Raw genomic sequence first — 25387 nt, 5'->3', positions numbered from 1 at the left:
AATGAGAAGGGCCCCAGAGATCATTTAGTCTAAATTTTTCATAGCTAGTGAGCCACAGGACTGATACTAGAGCACAAGACTTTCTGAAGAACTCCCATGACAGCTCAGCACAGTGGCTAAAAGCCAGCCTGGTGTAAGTTCTGGCTCTGCCACCTGGGTTACGTGACTTGGGCAAGTTGCTTATCATTTAGGAACCTCACTTTCCTTATCTGAGGTGATTGTGGGAGTGATGTGAGCTGGTGTGTGTAAGGACTGTTTGGAGGTGACTACACACCAGGGTGGTCATGCATAAGTTTCAGATTCTTTCAGGCAGATAATGCATAGTGGCCAAAGAAAGAATTTTATGGTAGGTGAAGGTGAGCCACACCCCCACCAGCTGGCTAGCAGGTTTGAATGAAAAAGCAAGCTGCCACACATATGGATATTTTTAACTTAACACATATTAGTAAGTCACACACAAAATAGTTTACACAACCTATCCTGTCAACTCTGCCCTTTCCAGTGCTCTCACTAGCCCCTTGCATGTGATCTCTCAAAGCACACATAGCAACAGTCCAGAGCAGGATTTCTGTGACCCTTAACAGTCAGCCTCAGGCGACCACAAATCCTCCTAATAGCAGCAGGGCACAAAACCATGTAGGGATGAGCCTCCAGCACAGCCCTGGCGATTTTGGATTCAAGCCACTGGATTTGCTAGATTTGCTAGATTCTTTGTAGCAAGTAGGAAGTGTCTCTATAGTTTTCAGGCAGTCTACTGATCAGTGAGAGTCCATTTATTACATGCAAAGTAACAAGTCAGTAATTTCATCAATAAAAACCTATTTCAGAATTCATTATGCTGATGAGCAAAATCTCTGGTTGACAGAGATACAGATAACAAAAGCATTTGTTCGGGCTGCCTCTGGAGTATTTCCTCTCCTTAAATAGTAGCTGAACACTCGGGTAAGAATTTTCCATTAGAGCAACTGCGGCCGTTCCTACTGCTGAACTCTAACCTAACTAGTACACACATACATGATGCCACGCTGTGAACGTGAAAGTATTTTCAAGTAAATTACTTCATGTAACAAACACACAGCACAGTGTTTGCCTATTAAGTACCCAGTTATGGTTAGCTGTTAGCATTATTCCTACTACTATTAAAAACATAATGAATAGAGACACAATTAAAAAATAAATAAAATGTATAGAAACCCTGTAATATAAGCTGCATTAATAAAAACTAAATGCAGGTGATCTTATATTACTGCAAATCAAGAACTGTTCAGAGTTTTAATTTAGCTCTGGCTCCTACATGGTATCAGAAATTTGGGTTAAAGTTTGATTTAAAAAAAGACAGTAGAAGCTAAAGCCTACATCTCACCAAGCAGGTATAAGGTAATACTTCTCAGACCTTGGATTATGACCCATTAAATGAGCTACAAATCAATTTAATGGGTTTTATCTACCACTTGGATAGGATATGGAATGTATCATATAAAGTAAGAGACAATGTTATTTTGTAAAACTTTTACACGCAAGCAGTGTGTACTGGATCACACCGTAAAATATATTTCTAACTGTTGGTTGTAGTTAAAAACATTTGACAGTCTATGGCATAGGAAACATGAAGGAGGAGCAGAAACATGTGGGTATCAGGGCACTGATCTTCCAGATGAACATCTCCTGGCATATCATTAAGATTAATGGTATTTGAGGGTCAGGGTAATAAAACCAAAAACCAAAGAGGGTTTATTATCTTTAATTTCAGACTTGCTGCCTAGAACTTGGGAACTTCCTAAATTCTTATTACATAAGCCTAGATACACTAGAAGTGATTTTCAGACACCAAATTCAGAATCAAAATTTCAAAACAAAATAAACCCCAAACGTCTGAAGAACTTAAGTGTACTACTTTGAGAACTTACATTTCTTTCTTTCTTTATATGGATCAGAAAACGGTACAAAATGACAGATACTTCCTCATTTTTCTTCAGCATAGTAGTAAAATCTATTGTCTATAATTTCAGTGGCATCTTTAAGAATCTGTTAAATTGCAGAGGTCCCCAAACTGCCTTTCCTTACACAACTGTAACTGCAGCAGCAAACGGTAGGACAGAAATATATTTATGGCTATGGCCCACACACAAACTTCTATTTTTTGTCTCTACTCTGGATTTCTATTTCCATTTTAACAGTTTATTGTCAGACAGCACTACGGCTCTTAGTTTGCTAGAAAAGAGTGCAGACAGTGAAGCCTCATGAAAGGTAAAGGTTGGTTCATCAAGACTCACTTTAAATAGAATATAGAATATAATTTTTTTTTGGCTATTATGTCTCGAAATCTTTTTATTTATTTTTAACTTTTTATTTAAATTCAATTTAGTTAACATATAGTTAATTATTAGTTTCAGGGGTAGAATTTAGTGATTCATCAGTTGCATATAACACCCAGTGCTCATTACATCAACTGCCCTTCTTAATTACCCATCATCCAATTACCCCATTCTCCCCACCCACCTCCCCTCCAGCAACCCTCAGTTTGTTTCTTATAGTTAAGAGTCTCTTATGGTTTGCCCCCCTCTTTGTTTTACACTGTTGGTGGGAGTGCAAACTGGTGCAACCACCTAGAAAACAGTATGGAGTTTCCTCAAAAAGTTAAAAACAGAACTGCCCTACAACCCAGCAATTGTACTACTATGTATTTACCCAAAGGATACAAACAAAGTGATCCAAAGGGGAACATGAACCCCAATGTTTATAGCAGCAACATCCACAATAGCCAAACTATGGAAAGAGCCCAGATGTCCATTGACAGATGAATGGATAAAGAAGATGTGGTACACATGCACATGCGTGCGCGTGCGCATGCGCGCACACACACACACACAGACACACACACACAGACACACAGGAATATTACTCAGCCATCAAAAAGAATGAAATTGTGCCATTTGCAAAGATGTGGATGGAACTAGAAGGTATTATGCTAAGTGAAATAAGTCAGTTGGAGAAAGACAAACACAATGTGATCTCACTCATATGTGGAATTAAAGAAACAAAACAGATGAACATAGGGGAAGGACAGAGTACAACTTTTTGTTATTAAAGAAGGTAGAAGGAATGACTGCCAGTTTATGACTGGGCCACATAGAAATATGTGCTTATGGGAACAATTATAGATGTTAAGTATTTTTAAACTGTTTTATAACTAGCAATGTCATCAGAAGTGATTTTCTTTTTTAAACAACTAATAAAATACTTCAAACTCACACTGAGATTGCACATTCACAATATTTTGAAGTGTGAAGCATATTCACAATATAATGAAGACTTCTGGTCTTCAAAGTGCTTTTGTATCTTATTATCCAATGCAGTTCTGGAAGTTAGGAGGCTGGGAATCCAGTCTCTATTAGTTATATGATAAGTTTGTAAATTTCTTCCAGGCTTTCATTTCTTTGTAGGCAAAATAAGATAATTACTGATCTGCTAATATTCAAGGTTTTCGGGTTATATGGTTTAATAAGCTCATGGCTTTAAAAAGCGCTTCCCAATTGTGGGGCAGTTTTATTAAGACAATAGTCTCTATATGCCAAAGAGAATTACAGATAAACTTTAGGGGAAAAGAGCCACAGAAATGCAAACTTTCCTATTTCAATCCCATTTCCTCTTAAGAAAATAATGCAGATGTTATTAAATGATCTTTTCAGTCCCAGTTACAGGTAGTCCTGTCGCATTCTCAAATAGCTTCCAAGTAAAACTGAAAATAAAATCCTTTGCAGATTCTGTTTCTCTGATGAAACTCTTTGGAGCATGAAGGTATTTTTTAACCTCTTTCGGAGAAGCAAGAGCTGTATTTCCTTTCCTGTAATATTGTCACGTTATTTACCTAACTGTTCACAAACTCTTTTCTCTTGCACGCATGGCAGGGAAACTGTTATCATAGAGAACAGAAGTGTCAGTCACTGAGCACAGACTCACAGAAACTTAAGCCTGGGAGGAATGTCATGTGTCATCTTGCCCAGCTTCTCATTTTACAGATGAGGAAACTGAGGCCCACAGCAGTTACATGATCTCTTTCAGCTTTTGGTGAGAGAATTGGAACTTGCATCCAGGCTAGAATCAGGGATGTGTTCTTCCCACTCTTTGCAGAATCCCATGCCTTACCAAAAAGGTATATTCTTTTTGCTTAGCACATAGTTTCTTGTCACAACTCAGCTGTGTGGCTGCCACCATAGCCTCATAATGAAGGATTAACAGCATGAGGGAATACCTGCCTTGATTCGCCTTTGTACGTGGTGTCTACAAATGGTAAGACATATGGTGGACTTTTAATAAGCGTCGATCATGATACTCTAAAATTTCAATAGCATTATTCCAATTCAGACCTGCTTTTGGAAAGAAGAAACGACTGAGAATCTCACAGTTGACTGCCAATTGTCAGCTGTCATGTTATGAGAGTGTGTGCTTTCATTGTGCTATTTAAAAACATCACATGGGGCACCTGGGTGGCTCAGTCAGTTAAGCGTCTGCCTTCAGCTCAGGTCATGACCCCAGGGTCCTGGGATCGAGCCCCACATCGGGCTCCCTGCTCGGTGGGAAGCCTGCTTCTCCCTCTCCCACCATTCACCTCTGCTTGTGTTCCTTCTCTCACTGTCACTCTCTTTATCAAATATATAAATAAAAATCTTAAAAAAAATAAAAATAAAAAAATAAAAACATCATAAACGAACATAAACATACACTTAAGGACCTCAAACATCCTGAAACATTCTCTTTCTTGGCGTTGTGAGAATGTTTTTTACGTACATCGGAACTCTAGATAAGCAAAGTGATTTGAATACTCAAGAGAAAAGGATAAATAATATAAAAGTAAAATACTAATTCCACACAGTGTCTTGGATCCAATTTCTTTCTTGATGAGATCTATTGACTGACTGCGGACTGAGCCATTGTGAACCAGGGTGCAAGCTGTTCTTCAATCTCTGCTATGTAAAATATCTTGTCATTTGATGACACAGTTTATTATTATACAAAAATCAGCATCAAACTAGAGAAGAATTTGGGAGAGTTCATGGCTTTTACGGCAATCCACAGCAAGTGATGCCGTCTTGACAAAATATAAAATTACCTCCAACCCTGAGTTGAAGCTCTAGGAGAGCAGCAAACAAGCCCTGTAGTATTGTTTTAGATGAAGCACAGTGATAGCTCTGTGCTTCCTTCAGGCCTCCTCTTTCTTCCTGAACGAACTCCAGGGAATGGCATCATGTCAGACTTTCCAGATGGATTATGTGAAGCCATAGCTCAATGTCATTTTCAATAGGAAGCCTCATAATTAAAGGTCAAATAGTCACTTCATCTGCAATCAATCAATAGAAAAAGTACTAATACGAAGAACCAATCAATCAATGGCAAATGCACTAATAAAAGCAATGAATCAAATTCAGCATCTGTGTAGATGCAAGTACACTGAAGAGATTGAGACAGGGCAAAAGCACGAACAATAAAATAAACTGAAGTGTGTGTACAAGAGAATATTCAGAAGGCTTCTCAAGCGAGAGTTTTCATCTTTGCTTCATTAGTTACCTGGGTACCACTTGGCCTACAATGATTTATTCTTGAATACAAATACTGTATATAATAATGAATGGTATTTCATAAGGCTTACTTAATGTATTCTATTGGAGGTGTGACATACATGCGCATGTGTTTATTGTGTGTGTAAAAAATCACTAGAAGAAATATTTTGATAGTGATCTCAAAAGGGTTAGATATTTTTTCTAAATTCCAAATAGATATATTATAATCCATTGTATTTCATCTTTGTGTGAGAGGTGAGAGATAGTAGAACTCTGAGTGATATTATCTGAAATATGTTCCCTGCTTTCTGGAATGTGAATTTTTCGCACTTAGCGTGATGTTCTTTCATTTCCATGCAGACAAGAGTTCCCTTAGGATAATTATTGGCCTGTAGCTCAGGCGACTGTCATGGCACATCCTCTATACCAGGGATGTCAGGTCACCAGGAGAGGGGAGCACGCTTTGCATTTTGTGAAAATGGATACAGTGAAATTATAGGGCTTGCCAATACCATTCTAGTGATGTTGAGCCAAACACCCCTTGTTACAGGTAGAAATAAGGGTGCTGCTGGAATAAGGGCAATCCATGTCACCTCACTGAGATAAGTAGCAAAGAGGTCATATTTATAAATGCTACCTGGGAGCCTGCAGGAAGGAAGTCAGGTATGATCAAGGCAATGATAGACTAGTCAGGTTGGAAGTAAAATTCCCGAATCTAAGAGCTAAGGAAACTGAAGCCTGGGGATGTCTCAGTGGAAGAGTGAGGACAAGTATTTAGATCTTACAATTCTAAGAGTGCTCACGGCTATCATGTTATGAAAATAACTAAGGATTTAGACTCTACGGTTACTTAGATTCCATGGTAGTACCTTATTGGAGGATCTAAGATCTATTTCACGGGAGAACACTGCAAAAACAAAGTACATAAGCAGACAAAAGTCAAGTTAACTCAACCCTTTTTAGCAAAACAGCTACCTCTGACTGGTGTTCAGAGTCCCTGTTTGCCTGAAAATCAGGTTTCAGAAAGTGTCAAGAACAGAAGAATACTGCTTTGAGATTAAGAAAAAGAAAAAGACAAAAAAGAAAAAGATCTAATGGGTAGGTATTTTACTTATAGAAAAGGAAAGAATACTGACAGTGCTGCAGTATGCTTCTTGGGTTGAGCAATTTGCTCAACACGGTCAGCTCCAGCACAGAAGAACATCGGAGAGAGACAAAACAGCCATTTCAGTTTTCCGAAAGCAAACCCCTGGGAGTGTCTGGGATTTAAAAGCCCATTGCATCTTAGGTCATGGGCTCATTTGATCTCTGGCTCTGGACACCTGAGGCACCTGGCAGCTCTTGCCTCTGGACCCCCTACCTTTATAAGAGGGCCTTAGCTTTTAGGAGACCTGGAGCACTAGACATTACAGCACAGCAACAGCACGGGGGTGCGGGGGGGGCAGGTAGTGCAAGATGATTTCTTTGAAGTCAAAAATTAAACCACACCTATTACATGAAAATCTAGAGGACAAGGGGTCAGGGGACCGGAATCCTGGAAACGGTAACATAGTCGTAACTAATAGAGTTACTGATAACTAATAACAACAGCTAGGCGGGCTATAGAATTTAGTCCCTATCAGTCTACACACAGTGCAATGATTGTATACATTCTGCCGGGTACTGACTACCTATTATGCACAAGTACTGTGCTGGGTACTTAACACATTTTATCTTTAATCTTAATAAACTTTATAAAGTGGGGATTATGCTACCCCATTTTACAGATGAGAAAGCTAAGGGTCAGGGAGGTTAAGTGATTTGTCCAGAGTCACAAAGTCAGGATTGGAATGTGGCTTCCAAAGCTCTCTCAACTTCGATTCAATGATATTATGAAGAAAGCCTAACAGAAATACTGCAAGGTACAGACATTCAATACAGTTAACCCTTGAACAACATGGGTTTGAACCACATGGGTCCACTCATATGTGGATCTTTTTTTCGATAAACACGGTACAGGGCTGTAAATCTATTTTCTCTTCCTTATGATTTTCTTTTTTTTTTTTTAAAGATTTTATTTATTCATTTGACAGAGAGAGAGACAGCGAGAGCAGGAACACAAGCAGCGGGAGTGGGAGAGGGAGAAGCAGGCTCCCCGCAGAGCAGGGAGCCCGATGTGGGACTCGATCCCAGGACCCTGGGATCATGACCTGAGCCGAAGGCAGACGCTTAACGACTGAGCCACCCAGGCGCCCTTCCTTACGATTTTCTGAATAACATTTTCTTTTCTCTAACTGATTTTATTGTAAGAACACAGTACATACATACAACATACAAAATATGTGTTGGTTGACTGTTACCAGTAAGGCCTCTCATCAATAGTAGGCTATTGGTAGCTAAGTTTTTGGGGAGTCAAAAGTTATATATGGATTTTTGACTATGCAGGGGGGTGGTTCCCCTAAGCCCCAACCTGCATTATTCAAGGGTCAACTGTATGTTGTTTATTCAAATAAGCTGAAGCCCTAGATAGCAAGTGCTCCTTAAAGAGTCTGTCCAATTTCAAAATCATTTTCCAAACTTGGCAAGACTGACAATAGATTCTATCTAAACAAATATGCTTGGGGTTAGTAAAAACATTATGAAATGTCTTTGTTTTTTAGCTTACAGACTGAACTTCTTTAACATGACTAGACAGAGCAATGTCATGATTTTTCACTCTCTTAAGTAAGTCTCATGACAAAATGTAAAGAAAATTTTAATGCGAGTTTTTACCACAATGTGACAACTACATCAAGGAGTTTGTGAATGATGTATATTTCAAGAAGTTCCTGATTACTTAATGACTTTTAATGACTAAAAGCATGGATTCAGATTCCCGGACAGGTTATTAGGATAATGCCACTACAATGGATAAAGCTTAGTAGAAAACAGCAATTTTCTTCTTGATCTACTTTAGTCTATTAAATAAACACATATTTCACTTTAGGTGCTAATCAGATTAAATTAATGATAACTACATTGTGTTTCTTTATAGAAATAATATTCTGAAATGAACTTTAATGTCAGTATCAGATTAGAGTTAACAATATCTCTACCTTGCTCCAAGCTTCCAAAAAATAAGTTAACATTTTCCAGAGGCAACTCTACAGCCTCCCAAAGCCAAGTTTTTGCCCATTCCTTTTTAGAAGTTCTCCACCCTTCTCCATCCCTGCCACCCCCCCCCCCCGGCTTTTAATGTTCACATTCTACATTGAAACCCTTTGGTTGAACCAACTTTTGAAGGCCTAAATTTAACAGTGTAGGATTTAGCTTAATTTGTAATTATGTTTGTGATTCTCATAAAATAATGGTATTTAAAAGGAATGCCCCATTCTCACCTTGCTTTCGTTCTTTATCTAACGGAGTGGACAATACTCCATTCCATTTAATTTGAAGAGTTGCTTAAATTTCAAAATCATAAGATGTAACTGTCTGAAGATAATATGAAGCTGGTCTTTAACTCTGCAAATCACTTACCCAGTGTGAGGGATTTGTGTGTAGAACAGAAAATGATAGCCACAGTGTCCGCTGGTGTGAAACCCGAATTATTCCTAGGGGCAAAAAGAGTGTTTTACAAATACTTGTATAAAAAGCCTACTTAACACATCCTAAATCAAATGTAGTACCTACCTTCATGTTAACATCCTTTTGATCAATCCTGGTGACAGAAGTAATTCTATGCCCAAATGTAGAGAAGTGTCTGAATTTCTTTTTGGAGAATCATTCCCGAGTCATTTATCCATGAAGAAAATGTCTTAAAAATGTGTGAGGGACACCACTTCTCCCCACTTCCCCATGCTCCTCTCCCTATCCCCCATTCCTAACCTCTGGCAACCACCAAGCTGTTCAAAAAATTTTTCATTCCAAAATGTTCTGTGTGTGGAATGATACGGTAGGTAACCTTTTGGGATCGGCTTTTTTCCCTCAGCATTGTTCCCTAGACATAACTCCAAGGTGCTGTGTGTATCAATAGTCTGTTACTTTTATTGCTAAATAGTATTCCGTGATATGTATGTATCATAATTTGTTTAACCATTCACCTATGGAAGGACAGCGGCACTGTATCTAGTTATTGGTTATTAAAAATAAAGTTCTTCTAAAAAAATGTGTGGTGAGGTCTCTGGCTTTGTGAAAATCATGCAGTGGGGGACCTGTGTTAGCGAAGTTAACTAGGCTATCACTTGATATTAATTCCAGTGGCTTGAAAGAGTTAATGTATCTCCATAATTGCTTCCCTCAAGAAGCAGCCGACCTTTCTGGCAGCAAACACACCCTCTAGAGGAATACATGGTATGAACAAAGATTTAACATCACATGTTTCAGTAAAAATAACAAGTTTTCGTTCCTTGACCTCTTACTATGTATCAGATACTCCTCTAAGTTCTGTACATTTGAAGAGAACTATTCCATAAGGTAAGCGATACAATATCCCTATGTTATATCCAATATGTTAAGCATTAAAAAAAAACTCACTTAGCTAAAACCCATTAAGTGCCATGGGGGTCAGTACTGGTGAATTTCATATTCAGATTTTCTATTTTAGGACATAAAGATTTAGAGAACCAGGAGCCAAAAGGATTAGAAATGTTGTTGTTGTTAGTGTGCTTGATATGTTAGAAACTATTTCTTCCTACAGAATCAGGATTTGAAGTTACAGTGAGTCTATTCATTCCCTGCCCTGAGTTAGCAAATGGAAAACACGCCAGAACCTGACTCTTTATGTATAGTTGTGGATATAACAATCAATCCAATTTTTAAGGATCTCTAAAGAAAGTGATCCCACCGCTTTCCTTAGTAACCTCATCCTCACTATAACTTTCACTGGGAGAAAAATCTTCCCTAAATAGATCCACACATCCTGTTTTCTTTGTTATATATTCACTGGAGGGGAGAAGGGCCTCCTCCTCCTCCTCATCCCCGTGTTAAGAGAATATGAAAATTGCCCTTTGGTCTTCTCTCCTCTGAAAACTCATGTGTGCTCATGCTTCCTAACCAGTCTTAACCTCCTGCTCTTTTTGGATAACAACTTCCCAAACAGTTTTTGGTGTCTCACCTCAAGGGAGGATTCTCATGGATATGTATCGCTTGAGTATAATAAGATTGCCTTACTGTTCCCACATTTTATCATCATATTTATATTGTGATATCATTTTTCCTTTTAAACACTGAACTACACGGCTGACATATTCCTTGATCCCTTTGTTCATTGTGTGTGTGTGTGTGTGTGTGTGTGTGTGTGTGTGTGTGTGTGTATGAGGGAGATTGAAAAAGACAGAAAAAAAGGGGGTTGGGAGGGTTATGGCACCAAAGAAAAGCATTATCTCAAGCTTGGTAAGGAATGCAGGATCATAATGGAGCACACAGAGAATGTTCTTGAAGGAAATAACCATCGAGCTGGCTTTAAAGGACAGGTTTAGACGTGGGTGGGTGTGTATTTCAGGTAAGGGGCAATGAGACTGGTATCTGGGGGTGTAGGGGGCAGTTGGCAAAGAGAAGACTCTTCAGGCTGACTTGAGTGCAGGGACGCTGGTTTGTGACCAGGAGTGTGGACGTGACAAGATGGGCTAAGGAGGTTGGGAGGAATAACCACCCAGTGCAGTTTAAGAAAGACTGGTGATGATGAGGCTGGGCAGGAAGCAGAAAGCTGCCAGGGCTTGAAAAATCACAGTGAGGGCAGGGATGCTGGTAAGAGACATGAAGACAGAATTAAAAGAACTTGCCAAATGTTGACCTCTGTGAAATATTCCCTCCCAGCAGCTTAAGAGCACAGGCTTTGGGGGAAGACCCACCTGAATTTCAATCCAGACCATCCTTTTGCTTACATAGAAAATGGGGATAGTATATACTGCTGGCCTCTTAGGGGCCATTGTGAGGATAAATAGCATTGTTTGTTAAGAATTTGGCACATTGCAAGTGTTTAACACAAGCTAGCTGATCTTTTTATTGTTACTGTTACTTTGACAGAGGAGGAAGAATGAAAGAGAAACGAGAAGCTTCGGGCACATAGCATTAAGAGCCGCACTAGGGCATTAATGGAAATAGGGAAGGGAAGGGGAGGCCCAATGGGGCCTGAGGAGGAGGCCAAGGAGCGAATGGAATTTGTATTAATGAGAGGGTACCGTTTTTTCAAGAACTCTGGTAAAGAGAAGAAAAAGTTCATGGGAATCTGAATGTGACCATGCAGAGAGTGTGAAGACCCAGTTGTAGAAACAACTGATGAAACCAGGTCCTTAGAGAGGTCAGAGAGGCCCGGGCTGTGGGATTAGCCTGACAGGGCTTATTTTCTAGTCCGTGAACTAGACACAAAAGAAGACAGGGTGAGTGAAAAATACGGAAAATTCTCAGGTAGAGAATGGGAAAGGAGAGGCAATTTATGTCAGAGATTTTACTTTCTTTGTAAAGCATGAGGCACTTCACTCATCCACAGAGCTGGAGGTAATGCTGAGGCCTGGGAACCTAAGAGATTAGGAAAACTTGAAAGAGGCAGACTGGGAGTAGGAAACAGAGTCAATTCACAGTGAATAAACCCCTTCTACAGGAATGAAGGCCCACCTGCGCTTGCAGAGCACGTGGCATCACAAACTGGCCTAGGTTGAGGCTGTTCTCCAGCCGTGCTTGTGGTGTTGGTGACGCTACAAAGGCCTCTGTAGTCTTTTGCTGCCCTTGTTTATAACCCATTGTTGCTGCATCTGGATTATGCAGTTCATTTTTTTTCCACCACAGTCCGGCAACACACTTCTCCTTTAGTGAACTTTGTTCTGCTTGATACCTTGCTCTTTTCCAGGCTGTAGCACATTTCCAGTGTGTCAAAATCTCTCTGGCCGAGAAGGCTCTGATTTACTCTGGCCTTGGCTGTCATGGGTCAGAGCAGCACTTACAGTGTGGCTAAGAAGGGTATCTGCCGGCTCTGCTTCCTTGTCCTGTTTCAGGTAAGGTGGCTGAAGCTAGGCCTGAGCGGGCAAGTTTCCAGCCCGATCTGAGTTGGAACGCTGCCCTATGGTTCTACTGACACAGGGTCCGTCAGTGGGGAGGGAGTGTCAGCACATAAAAATGGACCATTAAAGGTTAAAACAATATTCTCCCTAAATATTCCATCTGTAGAGAAACAGACTGCTCCATAACCCGGGCCATGGGGAAAGCCAATAGAGCAAATGCTCACCGAGGCCTCCGTTCACGAGGAGGAGGATGGTGCTGATGAATCACCACAGCGGGAAACACTGAGCATTCTTCTAAGCACTCTACTCCCAGTATTTCCTTCTTCTTGGAACAGCCTTATAAGCCCCAGGGTACTACTATTGCTTGCTTTTTCTGAAAAGGGAACTTGAAGCACAACAAGGGTAAACAACTTCTCTCAAGTCACACGCCGCCGCCAGTAAGTAGGCTGCCCTGAACTGGAGACAAGCCTACTTTCTGAGAAGGAAATTAAGAAAACCAAAACCAAAACCAAAACCAAAACACCACCACACACTTTAGTGGATGAGAGCCGCTACCTTGGTAAGTAACCTTCCTTCAGCCACGCTCTGTCAAGCAGCGGCCTAAGGGCAGAAAGTCATGACAACACCCAGAAAAAGGAAGCATCCTGTGCATTATATTTAAGTGGTAATGACTATAATTATTTTCAGTGATTAACATCTCTATTATGTCTGTTCATGCTCTTGAAAGGAATCACATTACTATTTATTTTCTAACTCTACCTTATCTCTTTTTAATATTGACTTCCTTTTTATCCTGTTTTTATAATTCTTTTGATCACTTTGGCTCCCCTTGAGATGTTTATTTCCTTTTCTTCCCAACTGGTCTTTTTATGCTCTTTTACAAAGCTTTCAATCAGTGTTTTCCACATAATATTTATCTTGCCTTTCTCTGCAGTATTCACAAAGGAAAACATGTCAGAAGGTTTTACTAGTAGAATCACAGAATGTGGAGCAGAAAAGGTCCTCTGAGAGAGTTCCACCTAAGCCCACTGTTTTTAAAGGAGGAAACTTCCATGTGAAATACTTTCTTTTGTTAACCTCTGTACCTGTGTTTTGTCTTTAGTTAATTTTAGGAGAAGCCCTCATCTGTCATTAGCTGTGTGCCATTAAACAAGTTACCCAGAGCTCTGTGGCTTAGTTGCCTCCTGTCTGAAATGGTAAGACTTACCATTAATACTAATACCTGCCTTCTTCCCCTCCCTCCCTCGCTCCCTCCCACACCTCCTTCCCTCCCGGGGCTACAGTGAGCAGCCGATTGAGACATCCGATTAAAAATGTACTGAGACAGGGATGAAAACACCTATACAAATATTCAACATTTGTTTTCTTCTTTTTTTTTCTTTCTCAATAGTTTCTTTTGTCACTCCAGTGATATTCTGGGTTTCTATTACTCTAGTTATCAGCTTTCCAAACTGTCTTATGTATTTTTTAAAGGCTCACAATTACTACTTTCTTTTTCTTAACCTTTTCAACATTTTATTTTAACTCTGACAGCTTCCCCAGGTTGCAGACTGTGGACAGGGTACTCTGGACAGCTGACTCTTGGTTTGATGAATCAACTCTTGTCTCCTAGCATCTGTGACAGTGCAACATCAAAGAGAATGTACTACAAAGCTAGAAATGCTAATTTCTTCTCTTCCATCATTAGTTTGTGCAATAATATAGATACACTGTTTTGGTATAATGAATATTTGACAGTTGCTAACATTTACTGAGCACTTAGTATACGCTAGGTGTTGTGATGAGGACTTTCTGTGCATATTATTCAATTCATCAAATGACTCTATGAGGTAGGTCCTACTACTATCCCCATTTTATAAATGAGGAGTGACAAAAGTCACAGTTATTAAGTAGGATTGAAACTCATGTCTGTCTGACTCTAGAATTGGAATTTTTAGCCCTGACATTATTCGGTCGACACATAAGAACACAGAGTAGTAACTCTAAAATGTATTTTAAATACTCAAAGTAGTAGTTCACATGCCAGACACTAGAAAGCTAACATTGTCAGGTCAGTAAATCTAAGAAATGTTAACCAGGTAAGAGGAGTGTTGTAGGAAAGCTGGATTTTCTCAGCTGGGTCTCTCCTGGTTTATGCTAAACTTCCATCATCAGGGGTCAGTGGCATACTGTACAAAAAAAGAGAGACGGATTTCCATGCTGAGATTTTTGTCTCTTGATATCTGGACGGGTTTTAGATTTAATGAATCGGTAAGAAAAAGATGAGAAACAAACCACAGGCCAATTTCACTAATTTCAAGTAGAAAGAAACAAAAAATAGGAAGAGAAAATGAAACTCAGCAGAGTATAAACCAATGAGTCCTAGTTCACACTCTTGGTGTCTTTGACTAATTTGTTTGTGTGAGTGAACTTCAAGAATCCAGTTAAATACTCTCTACAGATTCCCTAACCAAAACAAGCACTTAGGAATTTTAAAAGTAGTTTACTGAAGCAGTTTAGTGCAGTGGAAAAAGTGTGGGCAAATGTCAAATGGAAATGGATTTCAATTCCACACGTACTCTTTGCCATCTGTTATTAAACTACTAAAATCTGATTTTAGGCAAGCTATTAAACTAAACTACTCTAAGTACAGGTCCTCATCAGCAAAATAGCAACAAAAATGTATCGTATCATAGTCTTTGCTGTCAGACTTTCATGAAAGAACATACATGTAGTCCCTAGCACAGTGCCTGCCACAGAGCAGGGCTCCATAAACGTTGGTATCTTTTATTGCTCCAATAAAACCCTTAGTTAGGCACAAATGAGGTCTCTCATAGTGAAAAAAACAAAACAAACAACCATCTTCTGAATTTTGTTCAATTGAAAAAGCCATGATTTTTAACGGAACATTTTGGGAGGGGCATGATTACAGCCACTCCCTATTCTGCTGTTTATCAAAGAATGTGCAGGTCTGACCGTCGGTTGAGCAAGTTCAAAATGCAAGAGAACTTCATCGAATAAAAGGGTCTTAAGATCTCAAGGCCTTCTGCAAATCCAGTCTACTGCACACTGAAAATTCTCACTTTTAATTCAACCAGTTGTGACACCATCCCAGCCCCATCCCTCCTTCAGCCATTCCAGCGGCGGCCATTCTGTGCTTTTCAGCACGTTTTCAGTCACTGACCGGACATCTGCATCCTACCCAGTCTGACAGGATAGGAGGAGTGGCTCTGATAGGACTTCTGCCCCACGGACCAGCACACAAACAGCCGGTGAAAGGCAAACATCTTTTCTAGGGCGATGTAACAAACCATTTACAAAAAGAACTTTAAAATAGCCCCGACTCCTACACTACCCATTTAAGTCACATTTTCTCAGTGTCTTAATGGCTCTGGGCTTCCCTCTTTATAAATTACAACCACAAGCTAGGGAAAATGGTTCAGATTACACCAATCAATAAATTTCTATTGACTGCTGACAATCAGCCTCATGCTATGCCAAGTGCTGTAAGGGCCAAGTGCCGAACATGAGGCCAGAACAAGCTACTGCTCTGCCATTGTTTCGATCTCAAAAACAACCCGGGTCAGGCCGGCTGCGTGGCGCAGTCGGTCAAGCGTCCGACCCCTGGTTTTAGCGCAGGTCATGATCTCGAGGTCCTGAGATCCAGCGCTGCGTCAGGTTCTGGGCTTAGCGTGGAGCCTGCTTCAGATTCTCTCTCTCCCTGTCCCTCCCCCCCACCCCCCCCACCTGCTCGCGAGTGCTTGTGCACACTCTCTCTTCAAACAAAAACAAAAACTGAAACAAAAACCCTGGGCCTTTTCCCTTGTGGCAACTCACTGCCATCACCTGGCAATCTGGCCTAAGCCTGCCTTTCTAGTTACTGTTACTATTTTTTAATCTTTTTCTGCTCCTATTGTCCCACTGTGTGTGTGTGTGTGTGTGTGTGTGTGTCCCACATTTGCATTATTGGTTTTTTTCCCCACCAAGAAGCTCCCCTCTGCATCTCGGTTTGCTGGTCTGCTGAAATAATTAGCCATTCTTTATAACTCATGCCAAATCCCATCTCTTCCATGAAGCCTTGCTCTACCACTCTCTCTGGAAGTGCTTTTTCCTTTGAATTGACTACTGGTTGGCTCACTGTCCACTGAGAGGACAGTTAGTAATCACACATATATCTAGGCTACAAACTCATGCAAGGTCAGAATCATCTCTCCTTTGTGGTCCTCACTGTGGTAACTTCCTCATACCGAAGTTAAGTAATATCGGTTGAATGTACAACACTGGTGGAAGAAGCTGCATTAGAGGTGAGCCTTTACGAACAGGGAAGAGGAACCAGGGCACAGAGACCAATTTAATGAGGCTAGCCTAAGCAAGGAACAGAAATGAGAATGCATGAGGTTCCTCCAGGGAACGGCAAAGATTTTCCCCTCAATCTAAAGCTTAGACAGCATGAATGCTGCGGTTCACTTAGCCCCCCCAAATGAACTGCATTCTACAGGAACCCTTGAAGATCTCTGATAAGAGCTATTAGGAAGCTATTGTGATAAGGGACTATTATGAGAACTTTGAGTTATTGGAAGCAGTATGAAATGCGTAAGAAAAATTCATTTTAGAAATGAAGATACTTGTAGGATATCCACTGCAACAGCCCAGGGAGAAACGAGGCAACAAGAGCCTGAATTAGGTAAGTGGCTTTGGGAGCACAAAAAGGACGCAGAGGTAGGACCAAGACATTTTAAAAATAATGATGCAAAGGATTCCAGTCTAAGTAACCATGTGGATGGTGATTCCATTAACAATAAAGAAACGAGAGAGAAAGAGGAAGTACTGGGGAAAAAATTTAATTCCATCTTGAGACTGAGGTCTTCTTAAGACAGGTGAAGATATCTAAATAGTTAGTGATAAATAGTGCTGGGACTCAGGAGAAACATTGGAATGGAAGGTCTAGGCTTGAAAATCATCAGCAGGAAGCTCACAGCTCGAGCCAGCAGAATGGAGGAGGCCACCTAAGCATGTGATGTGAGCAGATGACACAAGGGCCACGGACAAACCCTTTGGGAATGTCTACAACCTGAGGGTGGCAGGAGCAAGATGGAATGGTCAGGAGACCGGAGACACACTAGAATAGCAGAGTGGCACAGAAGCCAAGTACATAGCACGATTTGTCATTTAGAAAGCTAACAACCATAAGATAAGAGCCACCGTACCACTTACCTTGTTGAAAAGAGGAAGGTTAAGAGCATAAAACTCAGCTGAATAGAGAATACTGAAAGAAAAAAGATTGAATCTAAATTAGAGGTATAAAAATATCTGTAGCGTAGTTACTGGCATGCTTAGTTCTATCTTCAACTTATGGGAACGCAGGGAGAAATACACACACACATTGCTAAACCAACAGAATCACTGAAGTTAGTGGGACTCAACTTGTCCTTATGGAAGATATCCCCAGGCATCATGTATGATGTCTACTACTCTGCAAATCTAAGACCCTCCTTGATTTGAGACTTGGTTATTTAATTTGTTCAATTTAGAAAGAGCTGGTTTATGCTAGGAGTACTTACAGCAAATAGCATAACTGCAGTAGCATCGAATATATATTTTGGAATAACTCATGTTGATTTTAATAACAAAAGATTTTATTTTTATAAAAATATTATAATTATATAATTATAATTATATATTATATTATATTTTTATTATATATATAATATATAATATATTATAATTACGAAGTTGTCGTTGGTATTACGGGATAAACAGAATAAAAGGCTGATATTTGATCCTTGCAGTTTCCTTGCACCTCAGAGTTTGCCACTTCTTAAAATGAAATGATACTACCGTGGGTGTATTTTAATAGAAAAGATGATGTAAATATCCACATTTTAACTAATTCGGTCAAGTATTATACTTAGAAAATGACGGTATTTAGTAAATAAATCCTACTTTTAACTCACAATAAAGGGTAAGATTAGCTCAAAGTTATAGTAAAATAAACTGGCAAAAAAGTGCTCAATCTAACATTCGAATGTGACAGATCCCATGGCTTCTTTCATCTGGCATCAACTATTATAAATCAAACATAAAAAACAAAAGACATTAAATCATAAATACATAACTGACGTCTTCTTCAAGAACAGACACACATGATAAAGTCACTGAGCACATATAAGATGAAGCTCAGTATTCTTTTCTAATCAAATTAACATTCGAAATGAATTTAGGGGACACAAATTGCTATGCTTTGCTCCTGAGGAGACTGAGGGGACAGCAAGAAGGTCCCCTCTTCCCACTTACTCATGAACAGGATGAGAATAAGGCTGAACGTATCCAGGTCAATGTTTGGGTTAGAGAACGTGTCGCAGAAGGTGGTGTAGATGATCATGAGGAGCACACTGCTGCTGACAGCACCAAAAGGCGGTTTCTTTCTTTCAAGCCAATCCTTGATGTATCTTCGGACAATCTGAAATACAGAGATCAACAGGTTGCCTCTTTTCGAAGATGTAGGGAGTTGAGTTGGGCATTGCAAAGTGATTCTGACAGCAGAAAGACATAAAGGAAAGAGAATAATTTGGATGAAGGCCCCAGTGGATTTCAAAGCTTCCCTGCCACACCACTCTTCTTCTGGGGGATTTAACATTTGTAGTTAACTTCCACTGGTGTCCATAATGAGAGTGTATTTTCAACTGCATTCAAATCCATCCCTAATCATGCCAAATGCTCTTTGCTAGCTGTCACTGAGACATGCCCATTAAGCCTCCCCAAAGTTTATCTCCTCTGCTGATCCTAATGGATGTGTGTAATTATCACAGTCCCCTTTGCCTCAACAGACAATTCCAAGTGCAACTTTGGGAATCTTAAAAATCTGCCATCTTCAAGAATTTCAAGACAGTAGATAATCGAAAGTGATCCATGGAACATATCAATATTTAAAATGCAAGCAAAGCACCAGAAGTTTTTAATTAAATTATAACTCATGCTTGAAAAGCAAAAGTGCATGTGTTGTGGGAGTTTAAATAATTCAAACTCTGAATATCTAGAGTTTTTGTGAATCCAAAGATAAATGCCATTTGCATGCTTTTAGAATTCCAGAATTAACACTTAAAAATGAATAAACCTGTCCTAACCCTCCTACAAAAGGATGAGTGAATAAAGTTACACAGCAGTCCTCTCTTCTTTAAAAATCAAATCAGATATTTAAAATCAGGACAGGTTGGTTTTGGTGATAACTTTTGCTTGGATATAAAAGTGAACCACTCTACTTAAAACCTTACACTTTTGAAAGAAGCTGAACAAACCCTGTAATAAGGACTACGGTTGAGACATATTAAGTTTCGAGTCACTCATTATCCTGCATAATTGAACATGAGATTTCACAACAGGCTGAATTACCATGATCCATTAGCAATAATGAGGTCAGGGAACTTCTCCTGACAAGGCTGATGGGGTTCTGTCATCTTCTACTCTGTGGCTAAAAAGGTTTAATTCGCAATGGAGCATACCTTCACAGATACTCAAGAACAAAGTGAACTGCTCTCAAGAGAACCTCTGAACAAATGGCTATTAGATCAACTTCATCCATTCTCAAGGACTCGGCAAGTGAAACTCTAGTATTAATAAAGGAAATACTGGCAGAAAGCTGACCAGTTGGTACAAAGTACAGGAATAACACCTTGAAGGCTGGGTGGGCTGGGAATGAAAGAGAAACAGTGTTTTTTATATATGTAGACAAACAGTGGTTAAATATTTAAAAAAAAAAAGATCTTGTAATTAAAATTACAGCTGGATTTATAAAAAAAAAAAAACTTACGGTTTTTCTTTTTGTAGATGTGATCCCACATCATAGTAATTTATTTTATTCACTTCTTTCTTTAAGGTTAAAATGAACTAAGGGATAGAGACGCCTGCCTGGCTCAGTCGGTAGAGCATGGGACTCTTGACCTCAGGGTTATGGGTTCAAGCCCCACACTGGGCACAGAGATTACTTAAGAAAACTGTAGTAAGGGGCGCCTGGGCGGCTCAGATGGTTAAGCGTCTGCCTTCGGCTCAGGTCATGATCCCAGGGTCCTGGGATCGAGCCCCGCATCGGGCTCCCTGCTCCTTGGGAGCCTGCTTCTCCCTCTGCTTCTCTCTCTCTCTCTCCCTCTGTCTCTCATGAATAAATAAATAAAATCTTTAAAAAAGACATTTAAAAACAACAACAACAAAAAAAGAAAACTGTAGTAAGGTAGAGAAAAGTAAGAGCAGTTCTGCCACACAATGTTATTGGGCTGATGCATTAAAACACGAATTTTGGATAATAGTGCTTGAGGTACCCAGATGGCCCCGTGTTCAGGTATGTCCCTGTGGGAGTAACTGCTTACTAGAAGGCTACAGAGAGACTTCACTTAAGAGGTTATTTCATAATCTATTATGTTTGGTAGCATAAAACTAGTAGTTGCCCAAATTTAATACAACTCAACTCCTTTAGGAAATAAAATAAATGGAAGTTACACAGAGTTACTGAAATTGATGCTGTCCTCCAATCGTGTTTTAATATACAATGATTAAAGACACAAAAGTCCTCTCTCTGCAATAGTTTATAGAATGTATGATACCAATTCCCAAAGTAGAAGTGTCTTCTTCTACCACCAGTGACCCCAATGACAAAATAAACAGATAAATAGGAATGAGGTACAACTGAAAGTCAAAGCCATTTTAAAACCAAGACAAATCTCTAATCTAATCAATCTACTTTATAAGCTGCAATTTGACTTAGTTGACCTAATTACCTCTTTCTTCAGTACAAAGTACTCAGAGTCTCAGAGTATAGAAGGACTCTTTCAATATGGCAGGAAACATGGACTCCTAAGTCCTGCATCCTCTTAGCCAAAATGTCTTTCTTCTAAACACATCAATGTGTTAATGCTGGATACTTAATCTTGATAAAGAAAACAACTAGAAAGTTGGAAACTGGACAGACCCACAAGCAAAGCAATAACCCTAGGGGAAAAGAGATCGTCTTTCACTGTTTTTAGTCTTGTAGTGATATTTGTCTGTGTTTTCTAAGCAAACCATTTTATAGCTTTGCCAGGCCCCTTAGAGCTTTTCTATCTGCTTCTAAAATTAAATTCACAAAGCAGCTGCTTTTGCAACCGTGTAGCAAGAAAAGTGTTAAAATCTTTCATAAACTACTGGGTGAAGTCACATTGATATGCCTTAAAGATACGCTTTCCCCCTGCTTGTGTTCCCTCTCTCACTGTATCTCTCTCTGTCAAATAAATAAAATCTTTAAAAAAAAAAAAAAAGACACGCTTTGGATATAAACGTCAGGAAACCCCATCCTCTCTTCGTTCAGCCACTTACACTTCGATACAATCATCCTCCATTTGTCAAGAATCTATGTCATTTTAAAATTCTCCAAATTTCTTTGCCTTGTAGAAACATTTAATAACCTTATAGGAAACAAGCCTTTGCTAGACGATAGCAACCCAACCTGATATAGACGCCTCAGAATTCCCTCTTTGGTGCGCGGCGGGGGGGGGGGGGGGACAGTCAAGATGAGGTGGGAAAAAGCATCTTGATAAGGTGGCCAGCTTTGGCTTTCTTCGGGATCTATACTAATTCATTTGCACTCATAGCTCACAGAAAGTTAGGCATTCAACACCAGGTGACAAATCCTCATTGACTTGCTGTTCCCCATGGAGTGGGAAGGAAAAACGTCTTCCTCAGGAAGCTCTTTCTTCATTTTGATTTTCTCTATTTTAAATTAAACACCAGGAGAGCTTAGAAGGGAAACTTAGACTTGAATCCCAGTACTTTTAATAAGCTGAACCACATATCAATTACTGTGTGACCTCCAAGCTGGAAACCTGAGAAAATATGTCTTAGGTGAGGAATGTTTATATACTGAGATAACTGAGAAGTGTAATATCCATCATTTTAGTTTTCTCCAATTTTTTTTCTGGGGCATTTTCTTGCTTTTTTCCCTTCTACTCTGTCTTTATATTTATAAATTGATTTTTGAGTGGGGATATGTGATGGATAATTTTTCATATTAAGTCTGAATTTTAAAGATTTGTTTTTCTTCAAGGTGACTTTAGATTGTTTCTTCAAGTTTTATCCTCTATTCCACTGAATCCATATATTTTTCATAAAGTGTTTGCTTTTTCTTTAAGTCTGTTGAAATGTATAGCCAGGGATATGAAATCAAATCCAATGTATATAACACTTTTCTTTAAAAATATTTTTATTAAATACTGAGTAGATTCAAAGTAATACCTAAAAAGTATAAACAGTAAAAATACAGGGGATACAGTAAACACCCATCATCTACTAAAGTATTACTTAAATTGTGTGCAGATATTATCCTGCTCAGTTTACAGTTTAAAACAAAGGCACAGAGAGCCCAAACAACTGGCATAAAATGTTAAAAAGTCATTGGGGAGGGGTGGGGGTATGAGCAAGGAATATGACCTCTACTCCTGAGGGAACAGAGCATCATGGTTAAAGGTATGGACTTTGGAGCTTCTTTCTTTGTAATCTTGGGCAAATCCTTAACTTTCCTGTGCCTCATCTGTAAAGTGGATCCAGTAGTAGTCATAGGGAAGATTAAGTTATTAGATAAACATAAAATGCTTTAGAACCAGGGCCTGTACATGGTGAATAATGGCTATTCTTATTTCCAAGTCCTGATCTGGTGATGTTTCTATCACACACTGTTTACCAGGATATCCCACTGCATAATGCCACTTTTCTCTCAGAGCAATTCAAGTGAAGCAATAAAAATAGTTCATATCGAATATAATTTTATAAATGCAAAATCTTGCTAGGATTAATAACATTATCTTCAGCTTCAGCTGAAGACTATTTAATATGAAAAGCCAACCTCAAAAATTTACAGAAAAAAGGTGGGGCTTAGCACGCTGTTTTTAAAAAATGTTTTTCAAAGGTGGTAGAAGTTCTAGTTTGTTAACATTTATTCATAAATCTCTCAATATAATGCGTGAAATAAGTAATTATCACAAGGATTTAGATGTATCAAAGGGTTTATCAGGAAAAAAAGAAAAATTACAATAACACATGTTTTATTTCTTTCTAGAACTGACAGACGACGCAATCTCTCAACCATCTATGGAAAGACTTATCTCACACAGTCACAGCATCTTTGAGCTAGAAGATATGAAACTCATTGTTCTACAAATGAAGCAAGTGAGGGCTAGAAGTTGTGTGTACAGTCAGGCAGTGGCAGAAATCGAACTAGACCCTGCATCACATTGCAGTCAGTCAATAATGAGTCCAACCAAAAAGAAGAACTGTATGGGGAAAACACAGAAAAATAAAATAAAATGAACTCTCAGAAGTATAAGTAAAAAATTAAATAATGAAGCTTTATTATGACTAGAAGATTAAGGAAACTATTTTCAACTCTTCCTGCCTGGTCTTTTTCTTCTCCTTCTAGTTCCCATTGTTTATTTAAAAGGTAATGATAAAATCCCCTTTTAAAAGATATACACACATATCTAGAGAAATATTTAATTTCATAATGTGCCACCTCTAGTTACAATTGAGAGATGAGACTACCTTGCCTGGGTTCCTTCCCCTGAAGTAGTACATATGAGTACTTCTAACAAGGTCCTCAAAGATCACATAACAAATTTTAGGTAAGTCAACTGATTACATATGAATACAGACATAAAAGAGCAGAAAAGGTCCTGGTATCATAGAGCTTATATTCTCATTTAAGAAGATAAATAGAAAGGAAAAACAACAAACAAATCAACAAGAGGAAGATCATGATCCTAAGTAGAGGTTTAAACTGGATGATATGACACTGACTACTGGGCAGCCACTGGAGGAGGGGTAAGGAAGGTCTTTCCGAGAAGGTGAAAGGTGAGGTGTTCCAAGCTGAAGGAACAGCTGGTACAAAGTTTTTAAGGCAGGATCAAAGCTGGCATGTTTGCAAAACAGAAGCAAAGTCAGGGAGACCCAAGTGCAATGGGCAAGTGGGACAGTGTTAGGGTAAGTAAAAAGAAGCAAAGTCAGGGGAGACCCAAGTGCAATGGGCAAGTGGGAGAGTATTAGGGTAAGTAAAAGAGACCTCAACATACAAGACAGGGTGAAATAATCTTGTGAGGAAGTACAGTAGGATTTCTGGGAAGTGTTAAGTGACATTTTAAATTTGGGGTCATAAATTTGAAACAAGATGAGACCAATTATGTGTTTCTCTCTAGTAAAGCAGCAGATCTGGGTAAAATAGCTACTGGGGGCTCCATGAGGGTAAATTTGAAGTTTTTTTCAGCCAATCTTTTTATACAGCTCATACCCTACTTTTGAGTAAACTACTAAATATATTAATTGTCTCTCCTTCTCAGAAGATCCCAGATCAATTATAATCGCTCCTGATGAATATTATGAATCAAGTACCATGCAAGAACTGGCATTTAGTCTAGAACGGGGGAGTCAGAGCAGATCGACTGCACACCAGAGGGCATCTTTGTACTGAGTCTTAAGGAATGAGTAGGAGTTTGCTGGCAGGAAAGGCGCAAACCTCAAGCTGAAAGGCAGGGGGCAGTGAAGGGGCGTGGCCAGGTGAGGGAGTGGTGCGCATGAGGCCTGGCACAGGAGGTGCCATTAGGAAGGGGATAGTGGGAGGTGACATTGAAGCAGCAGGGTGGGGCTAGACTGTGAAGGGCTTTGTGGGCCACACAAGGAATGGGCAAGTTGCGGGGGGGGTCGTTTTTAAGGGGAAGAACACCACTTGCTTTTTCTTAGGGCTCCCCTGGAGGCAGTGAATACACTGGCTAGGAATTAGAAGAGGCTCACAGCAGAGAGACAGGAAGTGCAATAATTTAGACGAGAGATGACTAAGTTGTGGCATCCCCTATGGCGGTGTGGATGAGGTCGCAGATGCCAGATGTG

At 39.5% G+C, this 25387-nt stretch overlaps 1 protein-coding gene and 1 long non-coding RNA gene across 8 annotated transcripts in view; one reads left to right on the top strand and one right to left on the bottom strand.

Moving 5' to 3' along the window:
- SLC10A7 (solute carrier family 10 member 7) overlaps positions 1-25387 on the bottom strand; it is a 256149-nt gene that overhangs the window by 21313 nt on the left and 209449 nt on the right. For all 6 annotated transcript variants that reach the window (XM_028125283.2, XM_028125288.2, XM_028125287.2 and 3 more), the window contains 3 exons: positions 18785-18950; positions 17705-17756; positions 9054-9127 (listed from right to left, as the gene is read on the bottom strand). In XM_028125283.2, coding sequence (XP_027981084.1) covers positions 9054-9127; positions 17705-17756; positions 18785-18950 — 292 coding nt within the window. The remainder of the gene's footprint in view (positions 1-9053; positions 9128-17704; positions 17757-18784; positions 18951-25387) is intronic.
- On the top strand, positions 12982-23846 carry LOC114225567 (uncharacterized). Of its 2 annotated transcripts, none has more exons than XR_015767771.1 (3): positions 12982-13070; positions 13614-13707; positions 23568-23846. It is a non-coding gene; the product is annotated as an uncharacterized LOC114225567 (long non-coding RNA). The 2 variants fall into 2 exon arrangements; XR_003612597.2 differs by lacking the exon at positions 12982-13070 and adding an exon at positions 13094-13175.

The sequence above is a fragment of the Eumetopias jubatus genome, unplaced genomic scaffold (assembly GCF_037043125.1).
Source record: "Eumetopias jubatus isolate StellerSeaLion01/CBP00866 unplaced genomic scaffold, mEumJub1_p1.0 scaffold_2, whole genome shotgun sequence".
Lineage (NCBI taxonomy): Eukaryota > Metazoa > Chordata > Mammalia > Carnivora > Otariidae > Eumetopias > Eumetopias jubatus.
Note: the sequence above shows the minus strand (reverse complement) of the source record. Positions and strands in the feature narration are given on the sequence as shown.